Source organism: Oreochromis aureus, linkage group 19, assembly GCF_013358895.1.
Source record: "Oreochromis aureus strain Israel breed Guangdong linkage group 19, ZZ_aureus, whole genome shotgun sequence".
NCBI lineage: Eukaryota > Metazoa > Chordata > Actinopteri > Cichliformes > Cichlidae > Oreochromis > Oreochromis aureus.
In genome coordinates this window covers 15,600,006-15,616,307 of record NC_052960.1, presented here as the reverse complement: position 1 = coordinate 15,616,307, position 16,302 = coordinate 15,600,006, and the positions used below count along the sequence as shown (strand labels likewise).

The 16,302-nt window shown below is 39.8% G+C and overlaps 2 protein-coding genes across 5 annotated transcripts; one reads left to right on the top strand and one right to left on the bottom strand.

Annotated features, from left to right (window-relative positions):
• The first annotated feature begins 30 nt into the window (after positions 1-30).
• Positions 31-10,119, top strand: LOC116327056 (nuclear export mediator factor Nemf). Of its 2 annotated transcripts, XM_039603287.1 has the most exons (33): positions 165-222; positions 334-402; positions 930-1,009; positions 1,226-1,328; positions 1,629-1,754; positions 1,872-2,020; positions 2,137-2,204; positions 2,301-2,390; positions 2,481-2,554; positions 2,626-2,696; positions 2,789-2,864; positions 2,959-3,099; positions 3,215-3,423; positions 3,518-3,691; positions 3,772-3,835; positions 4,724-4,812; positions 4,898-5,001; positions 5,082-5,144; positions 5,259-5,371; positions 6,293-6,350; positions 6,437-6,495; positions 6,581-6,701; positions 6,784-7,051; positions 7,139-7,181; positions 7,269-7,318; positions 7,438-7,582; positions 7,761-7,838; positions 7,949-8,167; positions 8,765-8,800; positions 8,916-9,022; positions 9,099-9,142; positions 9,227-9,306; positions 9,663-10,119. In XM_039603287.1, exons 4-33 carry the CDS (start codon positions 1,302-1,304, stop codon positions 9,738-9,740), a joined length of 3,024 nt encoding a protein of 1,007 aa, XP_039459221.1. In that variant the 5' UTR covers positions 165-222; positions 334-402; positions 930-1,009; positions 1,226-1,301; the 3' UTR covers positions 9,741-10,119. The 2 variants fall into 2 exon arrangements, with proteins under 2 accessions (XP_031604385.1, XP_039459221.1); XM_031748525.2 differs by lacking the exon at positions 930-1,009 and having other exon boundaries at positions 31-222.
• LOC116327057 (kelch domain-containing protein 2) lies at positions 9,937-15,779 on the bottom strand. Of its 3 annotated transcripts, none has more exons than XM_031748527.2 (14): positions 15,590-15,779; positions 14,669-14,950; positions 14,495-14,574; positions 14,269-14,386; positions 14,017-14,129; positions 12,736-12,820; positions 12,460-12,543; positions 12,190-12,270; positions 11,996-12,054; positions 11,658-11,767; positions 11,496-11,568; positions 11,314-11,401; positions 11,175-11,227; positions 9,937-11,096 (listed from the first exon to the last, which is right to left on the bottom strand). In XM_031748527.2, exons 2-14 carry the CDS (start codon positions 14,930-14,932, stop codon positions 10,973-10,975), a joined length of 1,332 nt encoding a protein of 443 aa, XP_031604387.1. In that variant the 5' UTR covers positions 14,933-14,950; positions 15,590-15,779; the 3' UTR covers positions 9,937-10,972. The 3 variants fall into 3 exon arrangements, with proteins under 3 accessions (XP_031604387.1, XP_039459222.1, XP_031604388.1); XM_039603288.1 differs by lacking the exon at positions 15,590-15,779 and adding an exon at positions 15,208-15,417; XM_031748528.2 differs by lacking the exon at positions 15,590-15,779 and adding an exon at positions 15,088-15,165.
• Positions 15,780-16,302: the final 523 nt, after the last annotated feature.

Genomic DNA, 16,302 nt, shown 5'->3' with positions numbered 1-16,302 from the left:
TTTTTGTGCCTTACCGGTTTCCGTAAAACTGCCATATGTGCGCATGTTCAGGAATTACCTGCATGTTTTCTTTGCTGATTTTGCTGTAGAAATGTGAATATTTTCCCTATCACTTTGAACAGTTCTTTTTGTTGTTGTTGCTGTACCCTGAATTAAAATCACGATGAAAACACGATTTACCACTGTGGATATCAGGGCCGTTATTGCCGAGATCAATGCCAAGTAGGTGCTTGTTGTTAAGCTAAGCTAAGATTAACTCTCGTCTGACTGGCTGTCCACTGCTTATTCACACACTTTTAGTTATTCATGAAGTTTTACCTCTTTCTTCCGCAGCTACATTGGCATGAGAGTCTATAATGTGTATGACATCGACAACAAGACGTATCTCATCCGTTTGCAAAAGTAAGAAAACTGTCCTCTGAAAGTTTTTCTCTTTTATAATGAATGAAGCTAGTAAATAAAACAGAAATATCACAAAAAAAACTAGTTATGCAGCACAATGACACTGTTAGGTTTTGCATTTAATTTATTCTAATGACAATTGATGCAGTCATGCACAAGTAGCCACATTTAAGTGAATCATAAGATATATTTGTAAACTTAAGTATTGTAATCTACGACAGTACATCGTCTTCGGAAACATGTTTGAAGTGTGTCAGAGTCTTTTTAGTATCTTCTGCTGTCAGATAAATGTTTCCAAGTCAAAAGAATTATCTCATGTTTTCCCTCTGAAATCATGTCTGTATTTTTCATAGCTTCAGCTACAGAAATGGGAACAAATGTGTGCTATTGTGGCAGGTTGCTAGTAACAGAGTTAAAAATACAATTTAAAATTGATTGTAGACATATCACTCTTTTATCCTTTGAGTTATGTGTTGGCCTGTTAGGTCAAAACCAACAAAAACCAACATTCTTCTGAAAATGGTCAGGTACAAGGACTGGACTGAAAATGAATAACAAGGCAACCAGTCTCCGAGGAAAACTTTGAAAGAGCTCCAGAAAGCCTTAGGTCAGTCAGTAAAGCCTGCTATACTTGAAAAAGTATATAGAAATAAGGGATGGCTCAATACTTTTGCACACTACTGATATTTTCCTTCCAAAATGAGATTTACCAGAGCAGGAAATGGAAGTACTCAAGTAAAGTACTTTAAAATTAAACAGTAAATGTACTGAATTGTTTCCAGCACTTTGAATCAGTGAGAATAACAGAGTGTTGCATCGGCAGGCCTGACAGCAAAGCTGTTCTCCTGATCGAGTCTGGGACTCGTATTCATTCCACAGACTTTGAATGGCCCAAGAACATGATGCCTTCGGGGTTTGCGATGAAAGTAAGACTATTTAAAAAACATAAAATAATATAATTGTGTTGATATTTTAGGATTTTTATTGTGATGTAATCAGTTTATTGTCCCATTGGCTTCACTGTGGATAAATGATTTAATTAGTATCCTTACTTGCACAAATTCAGTGACTGGATTATTTTGCCTGTCCCTAATAGATGGATCTGTACAGTAAATGTCATTACAATGACTTGTGGTTATTGTGATTTATTTACATACTACATTTGTGTTTGTTTGTTTTTGGATCACTTGGTGTGATGAAACTGATGTTAAAGAGGTTTTTTTCAGTGTCGAAAACACCTGAAGACACGCCGACTGACCCAGATTAAACAGCTTGGGATTGACCGGATTGTCGATATCCAGTTTGGCTCAGATGAAGCTGCCTACCACTTGATTATCGAACTATATGACAGGGTCAGAAAACATTTCAGATGCTTTTTACATTTCATGTTCATATTCAAAACCTGTTACTTACGTGCAGCTGCATATCTGTTTATGCCTATTTGTCGGGGTGTTCATGTCCATTTTCAGGGTAACATCATCCTTGCAGATCATGAGTACACGATCCTGAATCTGCTGAGGTTTCGGACAGCAGAGGCAGAAGACGTTAAGATTGCTGTGAGAGAGCGCTATCCTGTGGAGAGTGCCAGACCCCCCGAACCTCTCATCAGTTTGGAGCGGCAAGGACCTCTTTACTAGTTTCTGGATAAACTCAACATGGTTCCAAATTCAGCAAGAAAAAATGTCAGAACCCTCAGAACCTTATATCAGTGATTTATTGTTGTTGTTTTTTTAGGCTGACTGAAATCCTTAGCAAAGCACCAAATGGGGAGCAAGTGAAAAGGGTCCTGAATCCTCACCTTCGTAAGTATGCAGGCAAAAGATACACGAGTTTAATCTTTTGTTTCAACATGTAGAAAGACTATGAATCTTTTACTTCCTTTCCAAATGCATCCACAGCATACGGAGCCACTCTGATAGAGCACAGTCTGATAGAAGCAGGACTGTCGGGCTCTATCAAAATTGACAGTCAAGTTGATTCTGCCCAAGGTATAGTAGCACAGTTAGAGACTATTTTATTTCTCTTATATTATTCTATAAATCTCCAACTAAATTTGGTCTCCCTGCTTTTTTCTTCAGTTGCTCCTAAAATCCTGGAGGCTCTGCAGATTGCAGAAACTTACATGGAAAAAACTGAGAATTTCAGTGGCAAAGTAAGCAGTTTTTAGATTAAGATTCTGTAGTAGTCTGATTGAATTCACTAACTCTTCTTTATTATATCAAGGGTTACATCATTCAAAAGACTGAGAAGAAACCAAGTTTAACTCCTGGCAAACCCAGTGAAGAGCTGCTCACGTATGACTCTGTTTTTACATCAAGGAGTACCTTTTTCATCTGGTTGTGAAGTGAAGGATTGTTTAGCTCACGTGTATGATGTCTACTTGCAGATACGATGAATTCCATCCTTTCCTTTTTGCCCAGCATGCAAAGAGCCCCTATTTGGAGTTTGATACCTTTGACAAGGTACATGTTAGCGCAGCTACATACCTGGGGGATAATAATTCAGTTATTTTTTCAAGAAAAATAAAGACTAATCCACCACAATAATCTGACACAGGCGGTGGATGAGTTTTTTTCCAAGATGGAGAGTCAAAAAATTGACCTGAAGGCCTTGCAGCAGGAGAAACAGGCTCTGAAAAAGCTGGAAAATGTTAAGAAGGACCACGAGCAGAGGTTGGAGGCCCTGCACCAAGCACAGGTTAGCAGCAGAAGCTTTACATAATAATTCTTGCTTGTTTGCACAAGGAGATGTTGAGGACAATAACCACTCAGCTGATCGTGACTTTGCTGAAATCTCGTTTTGTGTGCTGCAGGAGGTGGACAGAATAAAGGGTGAACTAGTGGAGATGAACCTGCCTGTGGTGGAGAGGGCGCTGCAGGTGGTGCGCAGCGCACTGGCCAATCAGGTGGACTGGACTGAGATCGGTGTTCTTGTCAAAGAAGCACAAGCTGCTGGAGACCCCGTGGCCTGTGCCATCAAAGAGCTCAAGCTGCAGACCAACCACATCACAATGCTTTTAAAGTGAGATCACCCCAAAAAAGCAATGAACTTAACTGTTGTAATTCTTATGTGAAGTCAGATTGATATACGCGGCATTGTGTTGTGTCACGTCCAGGAATCCGTATATTTCTGAGGAGGATCAGGAAAAGGAAGAAAAGAAAGAAATTGTGGAAACGAAAGGGAAGAAAAACAAAAATAAAGACAAAGGACAGAACAAGAAGCTGCAGAGGAACAAACCCATGTTGGTGGATGTGGATCTTGGGCTGTCTGCTTATGCCAATGCCAAAAAGTAGGTTGATGTGTGATGTGCACACAATAATGCATTTAGTGGGGAAAGTTGATAGACTTTATTATTGTGGGTTTTTTTAGGTACTACGACTCCAAACGCAGCGCTGAAAAGAAGGAACAGAAAACCATTGAGGCAGCAGATAAAGTGAGAAAACTGTCTTTTCATTTTTCCATATGCCATGATATGATTGTACGATTAGCAGGAAGCAAGATCCGGATCTGTTCTTCTAAGGAACGTTGTTTTCTTATGGATTAAAAAACTCTCCTGTGGAACCAACTCCCAGTTTTTTTGGGGGGGGGAGCCAAGACACTTTCTCTGCTTTTAAGATTAGACTTAAAACTTTCCTGTTTCAGTAAAGCTTGTAGTTAGGGCTGGATCAGGTGACCCTGAACCATCAACTAAGCTGTGTCCACACTGGAAGCGATCACAGACTGTACAAAGCGCATGATACCACTGGTGATGGGAGGTAGGCGTGACCTGAGATACACTTTTATCGCCTCTGAGACGGGGCGACTGAAGCGACCACCATTGAAAGTAAATGGTACCATTGATTGACATATGACCTGGTAGTTGCATTAGAGGGTCACCTAGGCGACCGGAGAATGGAATGTACACAAGCCGACCAGCAGTCACCTTCAGCTCTTCTTCACTCGTCTCTTTTTACTTCCCATGTGTTTGTACACCACTGCTGTCATAAGTTATCACTAAACTCTGGGGCTCTCTCCCACAGTTTTCTTTCTTTTTCCCCCATACCCCCAACCAGTCACGACAGATGGCTGCTCCTCCCTGAACCTGGTTATGTTGGCGGTTTCTTCCTGTTAAAAGGGAGTTTTTCCTTCCCACTTTCACCAGTGCTTGCTCACAAGGGGTCAACTGATTGTATGAGTTTCTTTCTACTACTGCCAGGTCTTTACGCTACAATAAAGTGCCTTGAGGCTACTTCTGCTGTGAAATAACAGAATAACATACTTTATACTCCTATACTTAAATTTAGATTTTACTGATAATTCTTCTAATTTAATGTCACTGAAGGCCATGAAATCAGCTGAGAAAAAAACACAGCAGACCCTGAAAGAAGTCCAGACAGTGACCACCATTCAGAAGGCCAGGAAAGTCTACTGGTAAGACACGGATGCGTATGTGTGCAAACTTTATAATGTGCTTGATCTGTCGACTCTGCTTTAACTGTCTGTTCCCGTTTGGCAGGTTTGAAAAGTTCTTGTGGTTCATCAGCTCCGAGAACTATCTCGTCATTGCAGGAAGGGACCAGCAGCAGAACGAGATGATCGTTAAACGGTACCTCCGGGCTGGTAAGGAAGCTTCTACACACTTCTCTTGGAAAATAAATACCGTCAAAATCCGGTTTATCACTTGTTCTATACTTTCTCAGGTGACATCTATGTTCATGCTGACCTCCATGGAGCAACTAGTTGTGTCATCAAAAACCCTTCAGGTAAACTTAAAATGCAGCTTTCAATGCATTTTTTCCCCACTTAATTAGTTTAGGTTTCTCTGAGTTAAACTAGTTTCTCCTTATACCCTCTACTTGCTCATCATCTTGCTCCAGGGAATCCCATCCCCCCCCGTACTCTGACAGAAGCTGGCACCATGGCTGTGTGCTACAGCGCTGCTTGGGATGCCAAGATTGTCACCAGTGCTTGGTGGGTTCATCATCATCAGGTGAGTCTAGAAAACTCTTCATGTTTTTTATGTATGTATGTATTATCATTGAGGGGAAGTGATATGATTCACCCCAATGAATCATGACATTATCATTTGGCGCTATCAGAGAAGGAAAAACCTGGTCATTCAGTGCATTTAGATAGTCAGCTGGCCTCATTGGTGAATCTAGACCTGACCAACTGAAACAGCTTCAGATTATAACACTGTCCCACAACCTTCTATGGTAGGCACTAGGCATGATGAGTGGATCACCTCATCCGCCTTGCTTCTTACCCTGACGCACCCATCACTTCAGGACAGGCCTTATCAGACCACATGACCTTTTCTCATTGCTCCAGAGTCCAATCTTTATGCTCCCTAGCACTCTGAAGCCTCCTTTCCCTATTAGCCACACTGATAGTGGTTTTCCTAATTTATTTCTTTAGTCTCGAGTTGTCTTTGCATTGTCTGCATGGAAATGTTCTTACTTTCACTATTAATCAAAGCTGTGAGCTCTGCTGTTGTATTTTTCTTATTTGATATGTGATCACTGATAACAATCTGTCTCTTCCTAAGAGATGGTTAACCACTATCTTTCCATTTTAGTAGTTTCTGTAGTTTCCCTACTTGTTTCCTTTGCTTGAATCAGGCCAATAATTACTATATCAAAACAGTCTTTTGATATATTTTTATATGTCTTTGGACATGGCTGTCCAAAGAGAAGCTACTCACAGCTAAGTAAGGTTTAAAGCAGCCATCCTGTTAGCAGCCAAATGACTGCAGTAATTAAATCAGGGATACACTCATAAAACTGCTCCATACTAAAGTCTAAAGACTCTCTGGAACCTTTTAACTTACAGGCATCTGGTGTTTTTTTTTCTTGTAGTATAATTGTTTATTATTACTGATAAGTGGTATTATGTGTTTTTTCTCCCCCAGGTGTCTAAAACCGCTCCCACTGGCGAGTACTTGACAACTGGAAGCTTCATGATCAGAGGTATCAAAAAGCAGAATTCGAATGCACAAAAGACCGACTACGATGAGATCAGACGGGACTCATTTTTGTAATTTTTTTTCCCTCAGGAAAGAAAAATTTTCTGCCACCTTCTTACTTAATTATGGGCTTTGGGTTCCTCTTCAAGGTGAGTACCATCACTAGCTTTAAGTGTATTTTCAAGCCTTTATCATCTTTGAAGAATTCACTAATGTCTCTTCTGCTTTTTACAGGTGGATGATCAGAGTGTGTTTCGGCACCAAGGGGAGAGGAAGGTGAGAACCGTAGAGGAAGACATGGAGGAGGCCACATCCAGAACTGCCGAGCTGTTAGATGAGGGAGAGGAGCTCATAGGTAGGAAGAAGCAATCAATGATGTAATCTGTGGCTAGATCTATCTATATGCATGTGTTGACCCATTTCTGCTGCCTTTCTAGGGGATGACAGCAGTAATGAAGATCAGGGTGAAGAAAGAGCAGACGATGGAGAGACCAAGGAGGTGGAGGTGAAAAAGGAGAACGACACAGAGGAGGAGGAGGATGGCGCGAGTGGAGAAGTAGACTCTGCTCCTGGGGAGTCTGCAGCAGATACAGGAGAGAAGGTGTCAGAGCAGAGTGACAGTGGTGTGGAAAAAGGGAATGAAGAGAGTGAAGAATTCAGCTTTCCAGATACGACCATCACCCTCTCTCATTTACAACCCAGCAGGTAGTACCACTAACCAAGCAAAAAACAAAGCCAGATTTATATTTGCAGAATTAAAAGCACTTCAATAACATCTCTCCTTATTTCTAGGAGCTCCCAGAATGCCGGCTTCAAAAAAGAAACACCTACTCAGGCAATTATTACCATCTTTGGACATTTAAGTTTTTTCCATCTCATTTAAAGTACAATCAATAGCAATTTTTCATTCATTCCCTTTCAGGATGACGTAGATTCACAGGGGAAAAAACACATGACTGCCAAGCAGAGAAGGTGAGCATATAACCCAAATGAAAATCCAGTTTTATATTACAAGCGGATGATGACAGCAGTTTACAAAGGCATGAGCAGAGAAGGGTGACCAGTGGCTGTGTTTTTGCCTCCTCCCTTAGAGAAGAGAAGAAGAAGAAGCAGCAGAAACAGGAGGGCTGTGAGACTGAGGAGAAGCCTGACAAGTCATCCGGTGGACCGGTGGGGGATCAGGGGTCCAAAAGTGGCAATGGACCCTCTCAGCAGCCGTTAAAGAGAGGTCAAAAGGTGAGACAGACGGATGAAGTCAGCGTTTTTTGTGCTGTGCAAGCATCAGAGGTTTTAAAACCTTTTAGTATTTTTTTTTAATTGAGAGCTGAAGTTTTACTAAATGAGAAGATTATAAGATTACATTTAGTTTAAAAAATGGGCTAAAGGTACCAGCCACACTCTTTTGTCATTACAGAACAAACTGAAGAAAATCAAAGAAAAGTACAAAGATCAGGATGAAGAGGACAGAGAGCTGATGATGCAGCTGCTTGGGGTGAGAATGAATAGAAAAACCCTTACATGCAGCAGGCACTGGTACTTGCAGTGCACGTGGTTCTCGATGGTGTCACAGTAAATAACATTTCAGCTGCTTTGCTTCCTTAGTCAGCTGGTTCCACGAAGGAGGAGAAAGATAAAGGGAAGAAAGGAAAGAAAGGGAAGGGGAAAGAGGAGCCCGTCAGGAAACCGGCCGCTCAGAAACAACATCAGAAAGCTCGTAATGTGGAGACTGCAGGGAAGAAAGCAGAGCAGGGTGGAGGGGAGGAGGAAGAGGAGAAGAGGCAGCCCGGAGAGGAGGGAGGTGCTGCAGAACAGGAGGATAAGGTAATGAAAGGATTCAGTATGTGTATGTATAATATCTGATTATGTTTACAGAGTTATCTGCAAATAAAACAACACACAGGTTCTTAATACTGATGTTGAAATAGGTGTGTATATATATAGGATATATATGCAAAAACAAGCACATTTAAGGTTGTTGAAAGACCTTGAGGTCTTAAAAAACCTCAAAAAGGAAATGACTTTCAGATGCTGTTTGTTTGTCTTTAACAAGATCTGTAACAAAATTAGTTCTTCTTGTTAAATTGTCTGTTATGTGTAGACACATGAGTGGTTCATCCCTTGAGTTTGTTTTTTCTGTGCTTAAATGATTCATAGGTCATCATTAAGTGGCTTAACAAACAAAAATGGTCTGGTACAAAGTCCAGACTGAAAATGAATGAAAAAACTGCTTGCTTGAGATTACTTAAAAAAATAATAATCAAATTCTGCCTCCTTAAAAGAAACATTAACAGAAATTAAGAGTAGCTCAAGACTTTTACACAATACTGTATTTAGAACGAACCTATCTGTGGCTTTTTGGTGACTCATGGCTGCAGACTGGTAGCTGGAAAGGTTCAACAATGCTTTCTTCTCTTTCAGGAAGATGAGGTGGACCAGGACAATCCTGGAGCAGAGGTAAGTTTGCAGTATAAATATTTAAATATGGATTATTAATCCTAAAAAAGAAATCTGTGTGCTACTAAAAAGAATAGCTTTATTTTAAAGGATTTTTTTTTGTCTGTTACTTTAGGAAGCAGAGAATCTGCTCACCTCTCTAACAGGCCAGCCACATCCCGAGGATGTGCTGCTGTTTGCAGTGCCAGTCTGCGCTCCGTACACTGCTCTGTCCAACTACAAGTGAGTGTTATCAGCTTTTCCTTGTATTAGTCAAATTGAAGAGACCAAAGCTTAACGAGCCATTTGTCTTCTGCAGACACAAAGTGAAACTGACACCAGGTTCTCAGAAGAAAGGCAAAGGTAATTCAGAAAGCTTTTGACTGATGTTATTACTGTAAAGTTTCTTTAAAGCTGATGGTAAATTCTTGTTCGTGTTCCTACCAGCTGCACGCACTGCAGTGTTCAGCTTCATGAAAGCCAAAGAGGTGTCACCAAGAGAAAAAGACCTTTTCCGCAGTGTCAAGGTAAAAAAACTAACAAAAAAACCGCCAATCTATTCTTGCCTTTAAAAAGAGTGCTGTCTGTAAATTTGTATTGCTAAATTTATAAAGTTAGTATCCATTAGAGGATAACTACAATCCAGTCATTTATCAAGGAATGCCATACAAAATAAGAAGCATAAAGTCGCCTCACTTGTAGCCATTTCATGAGATTAAAATGAATGAACCTGAGCACACTGTCATCTCACCTGCTTCACATTTTCCACCCAACAAACTGTAAAAATAGAATAATCTAATCTATAACTGTTATGGGATGGTAGCACAGTTTTCCCTTGTGTTACAATTCAAACTGTTCCTTTTCTCACGACGCTGTGCCGCAGGATTCTGACCTATCCAGAAACATGCCGGGAAAAGTCAAGGTGTCTGCTCCAAACCTGTTGGCTGCCAAGAAAAAATGAAGGATAGAAGACAAGTGCCGGCGAGACGTTTGAAATTTACAGCATTTCTTCAGCACGGAACTGCACCTCAGTCCGGTTCACTGAGACTCTGCCGACTTCACCTGTATTTCAGACATGGGTGGTTACTTGTCAGTGGCGTGCCCTTTTTTCAGAATTTTCAAGATTGCATTTGGTGAACCACAACATGTAACAAAGCTGAATATGTCATGTGTTTATTTTCTGAGTACAAATTATGCATTGCAGTAATAATATGCCTTTTTAATCCCACACTTAAAAAAAAAAAAAATCAATTGTGCAAACCAGGCAATTCCAAACAAAGCCGCAGCCCCAATAAACTTGCAGTGAGTTATTGATTAAATTAAATTCATATGCTACAGTAGCCACTTTCAACAATTTATTTCCTCCAATTTCAGGCTTTAAAAGCCTCTTTGAAAGTACAGAATCACACACATCCTCACAATTATATAAATAATCATATATACAGATAAAAACTTAAAGTTAGCATTTCTGTGCCTTAAAGTAGATAGTCACGTGTAACATAAAGCACGAGTTTTAGGTCTGTGAGAACAACATCAATAAACACTGTATTCAAGATATTCTCAAAAATTATAGTAACAATTACAGCAAACTTATTTTAATTTATTGTTTGATATGGAATCACTCTCTTAATGAATTTAAGTTTTGTTTTTTTTGAAAAATCCTGTTAGAGAATTTGATCCATCTCCCCAAACCTTGAGGTTACATTTAACATGGACAGTTTCTCCGGTTGAAATATGAGAGCAGAGGTTTTCTGTCCTTTTAGTTCACGTTTGTCGTTATAAGACACATCTAACCTGGACAGAAAACCACGCCATCATTTAAGCTTTTCATCACTACTGTTGAAACGACTCATCAAAATTAAGATGGGAAAAAAACGCTTAGAGAGAAAAAAACAAAATGCTAAACCCAAAAGTAGTGAGAGGTTTCTCCTCTTATGTGCTATCGCATCACCATCACTCAACAATGATGGTTGTCCCGGCAACATTTATAAGGTGATTAACAGTTTTGAGGATGGCCTGTGAACCTTCATGCGTCAGGCGGGACACATTTCTAACAAATCCGAAGCCTTTCAGCATTCCCTGGAGAGGTTTTTATGTATGAAAGTATCCACTCACATGAAAAGGACTACCTGCTTTCAGAAAGCATGTATCCCCTTCCACGCATACATATTGTCCTCTAATTGTCCTCTTAAACTAAGAGCCCAGTGTGTTGACACGTGCCATTCTCTGTTTGAGGCTGTGCAGGAGGTGTTTAGGCAAACAGTCCCAGTAGCTAGACAAACGCTCCCTGTGCTGAAGGATGGTCTCCATGCAGAACCTGGAGATTGGAGAGTTAGATGAAGATGACATGATGGCAAAATAAATTGAAATGGATTTCAAATCTGTCTTCACTCACCGAACTAATGATTTGGGCTGAACATTGAAAACCAGCAGGTCATTGCTGTGTGCCTGTGAAGTGGAGGAAAAAAATCAAATTCACCAATTGAAAATTTGCATTTACTGCAGGTTCAATTGAGATATGATGACCATCTTACAGCTCTGTGGTGTGACAGCAGGTTGTTGGCACACCCTCCGAACACAAACACTTCACCGTCTGGACCAGCGCACGCTGTGTGCCACAGCCTAAAAATCAAACAAGTCAAACATTGTCCACATTTTAGCTCAGGAAAAACTGCCAGCACACTGCCAACTGTTCACAGTAACGTGAGATGGTCACCTGGGGCTCTCTGTGTGACTGTGTTTGAAAGGCTTCCATTCATTTTTGCTCACACTGTACAGCCAAGCATCACCTAAAGGACAGAAAAATAATCTCTTTGAGATCGGGGATTATTTAGGGACCTCTGATTATTTGCTCCTTGAGGTCGAGTGTCTGACTCACTCAACGTCTCCCTGTCTGTGGTGAAACCTCCAAATAGGAAGATGTGGTCTGGTGACACAGGAGTGAAGGAGTGCCAGGAACGGCCCACTGGACCCTGCTGGGGAACGCTCCTAGAGCAAGGCAGAGTGGGTCACAGGGGAATAACAGTGCAGAGCAAAGGTGGAAATGGATAACTCCGTGCACACGATCAGATAGTCTAGCAATTAGAAACATGATATTAAAAAAAGAAAAAGATTCCATTCAAAACCTTTGCTATAATCTGTATAATATGTATGATCTGATTAATAAAAACCTTTATAGTGTGGATTACATACCACAGCACATTAAGAAGCACTTACATTTCATGCCACTCCCACGTGTCCAGGTCAAGATAGTACAGGTCATTTAATCTGTAGTTCTGTGAACAAAACAAAGTACATTTGTTTATTTTGAAAACATCTTTATCTTCAAATGAGCGCACACACTTATGCACATAATTTAGGAGTGGAAAAAAGAAGAAAAGTGATGCCTCTCACTTTTTGCCCATGCTTACCTTGTATCGGCCACCAAACACATAGCCTCTGTTGCCAACTGTTGCACAGGCATGAGCTGCTCTGGGTGAAGGGGTGTCCCCCTGCATCAGGCCAAACCAAGACAAATTGAAAATAATGTTTAAAGATCACCAAGATCTCTCTTTTTTTAAATTATAAAAAAAGAGAGAGGCTGTTTGATTAAAGAGGATGTTTCCAAGTTTTACTGCAGGCAATGTGATACATGCATTTGTGTGTATGCATAAAATCGAATGTGCTGAAGTTGTTTTTACCGTGGTAATTGGCTGACTCCATGTTGACGTCTCCAGATCCAGGATATGGATATGGTTGTTCCAGCCTCGCCCAGGGCTGTCCCACTGTAGCATTGAAAACAAAGGGGACAAGGCAGAGGGATACATTTAGATATTAAGCCATAATTATTCAATAAGCTCCAGCTATTAAAAGTACATTTAATTAGCAAAAGCAGCATGTAAAGGATTTCAAGACATAATTTTATAATAGTTTTGTTTAAATGCATCATTTGTCATAAGATTTTTGTTTTTACAGACCACAAGAGAAGACGATTCATCATATTCAAAAGTCCCTCGATGAGCGCCCTGTGCAGCGTAGCCATAGCCCCCAAAGTATATAATTCTGCAATCATCCAGACAAATTATTTACATACATATTTAAGATCTTACAGAAATGATCTCTCTTATGCATTTTTCATTGTGTTGTGATCAGAAATTACCATAGATTTATCACGAGCATGAACTCTGGACTTTTAATGATTTCTTTGGACTGTTTTTCCAGCGTGGAAGGATTGTACATGTATCTTTAATGACTTTAAAAAACAAACAAACAATCAAATCTCTAATCCACACAGTGTCAAAAGTATACATACAAGCTCAAACATATATATATGAACTCACTTAAATCTTTTAATAAGTGGCTCTGAAGGCAAAGGCCTCATTAGTGATTGTGATTGACTACAACGGGTAGTTTCTATGTGCAGCATTGAAAATCATTTGCCTGAGTCATTGGATTGGACAATACTCAGAACATTGTGAAACTTCAAGGACATCAGCGAAGATATAAGAAGGAAAATTTTAGATTCACACACATTCAGATGTGTCACCACTTTGTCCAGTGTCTAGAGGAAGAACCAAACTGTCACCTTCAGATAAGAGGAAATTGGTTAGGATGTTTACGAACAACCCCGGAACCACCAAGGCTCAAGCCTGCCATGAACTGGAAACTGCTGGAGCGCTAGTGTCACCGTCCACAATGAAGCAAGTATTGATGACTAGAAACAGCATCTAGTTAAGGGAGAGTTTATCAAATTTTAATTTTTATTAATTTTAATGTATGTGTATGTATATGTATGTATTTGACCCTGTGTGGATTAAAGGAAATCCAAAATAAATTCAAATTTGTGCACCGAGTCATTAATGATGCATGCCGTACAATCATTCCATCCTGGAAAAAGAAATCATTAAAAGCCAAAAATTACCACAACATTCATTTCTACAATTACAGTATGTAAACTTCTGACCATAACTATACAATAATACAACTTCTAAAACAATGACCATCTTTGTGTCAAAATTAATGCCATTTATTCTCAAGTAAACTCAAGATCAATCTATTGTTTTTACCCTTTTTATAGAAAATAAAAACATTTCACAGTTGATCTAAAAACATGTTTGTCAAAAGAAATGAAGGATTGGTGAAATTGAGCCTTATTTTCTCAAGCACAATGTACATTTAAAAAAACAAAAAAAAAAAACAAACCTGCATTAAAAAAAACTCCAAAACAAACACACAAACAAAAACCCTTATCCTGTTACCTGTTTTTCTGAACCCAGCAGCCCAGCTTGTCCTTGGATGATGGCGGAAGTCCTTTAAGATCCCTCATTTCCTCCCACACAAGGCTGGGAGTTCTCAAGGGCAGGCGATAGATCTATATGAGCAAAGAATTTAGTAAAGACTGTCCGCTCACACAGCTGGCTGTTATGTTTTTAAGGTAATGTGATGCAAGCACCTATTTAAAAATACCAGAAGCAGATAGGAAATTTAGTCTAACCCTAGTCACACCCTACCTTGTTTGTGTTTCCCCGGGCGTGATGCCCCCCGAAAAGGTAGAGAACTCCATCAACACACACCCCACAGCTGCCTGACATCGATGAGTGGAGGCTACCTCCAGCTAAATGCTTTGTCCTGTAAATAGAAAAAAATAAATATATAAAATATATAAATATATATATTTATTTTTGTACACAATTACAAAGTAGAGGTATAACTGGCTTGCAAGCCAGATGTCCTCACCAGACTCCTGACTCCATGTTGTAGGTCCAGATCTCGTTTCTCGGTAGATACAAGTCGAAGAATCCGTGGTTTTCAGCATTCTTGTTCAGGAGGATGAATACAGTGAAATTCAGACAATTATGGAGACGGCAGAAAGATACAGAAACATAATGGGAATGCAGTTTAGGAGCATACCTTGTATCCACCCCACACATACATGATGTTTCTGTCAACCACTGCTATATGACCACTGCGCTCAGCTGGGGTGTCCTGCTCAACTGCTTCAGTGTCTAATAACTGCTCATCGTCCACTTCCTCATCTTCCTCGTCCTCATCCATATCTTCATGTAATATCCAACCTACTAATCTGTTATCTTCATCTCTATCCGAGTCGTTGTCATCCTCTCCGTTGGGCAGATCTCCCCTGTCTTCTTCCATCTCTGCCCTCCCCTCTGCCATGCCAGCCTCTTTTGTTTCCTATCAAAGCAAGAAGTGAGGTACTGAGAAATCGGCTAGGTTATTGCTAATAGGATTATTCTATTAACGCATTAATCCCGGGCCAAAAATAATCTTTAAAACAAGCAAAAACATAAACAATCAAGGAAATGACCCACATTTAAGAGTGGACGTGAGCAAAATGCCTTGTTTAAAGTTAGCCATAAAAATAGGACATGCTCTCTTTGTGTCAAGTAGAGATTTGCTTGTTTCTAGGCCAAAGTCACATCATCATTTACCATGGCAGCGGATTGTATCATGTTAGCAAGTAGCACGACAAATGCTGACCTACTTTGCTACCTTAACTATTTAGGCTACTAGCCCAACGCTGGCATTTAAGCATATCTCTAATATTACACGGAAGACCATGTTAGGTATTATAGTGAATAACAGCTTAACAAAATGCTTGTTAATTCATATATTTGTCTAAAACGCTCTTAATTTCTTTGCTGTAATTCGAGCTAGCAAGCACCAAACAGTTATTTCCCTCTGCAGAAGAAAAACACACCGAGAACTGGGCGCTAAATACAGCTCAGATATAATATCTACCTCGTTTATGTCTAAACTAACCAGCATGCAACTGCCCTGCACAAAATCTAGCCAGTCCTGTCATCGCTTTACCTTGTCAGATATTAGGGTTCCTTGCAATTTTCAGTAGCAATGCGCCATTTATGTAAGGTCATCACAATCTTCTGGGGGGCACGACCGGAAATGACAGACTTTTAAAATCCGCCATCTTTATAAGGTCGGAATTAACGAGCTAGGCTTATCCCACGTTGTATAAAGGTTTTATTATTTATATTATTATTATTATTATAATTACTACTACTCCAAAGAAGTCACTACTGCTACAGGACAACTCTCATATAAGAAACAGGTACGCACAATTAGGTCAAAATCAAATGGAGAGACGTTTTTCTTTTCAAAATAAAAGTCTTCACATTTAATTGTTTTCATTGTAGGGTGGAAAACTACCCCCAAAATTTAAGACTCCTAAACGCAGAACAAAGCGCAACAACGTTTTTCGTTTCGTTAAAGTTTCTATGAAATGGTTGTTATATAAAGATAAAATTATATTTTTAAAAAATGCCAAGCTGAATGGGAGTGGCTACACCAGAACTTATAAAGCTCTGACTGTGCAAAATCCAACAGCATATATGCCTGTATCAGGTACAGGATGCATCTATCACAAGAGCCACTCTTTGGTATTTAACTTGCACATTAGTTGAGTAAAATTGGTTGCACTCCAGATAAAAATGTGTCAGTCCTTTTGAAACAATTTTGGAAAAACATATTTTACAAAGCTATGGTATAGTGACTATAGAGGGTCAAAC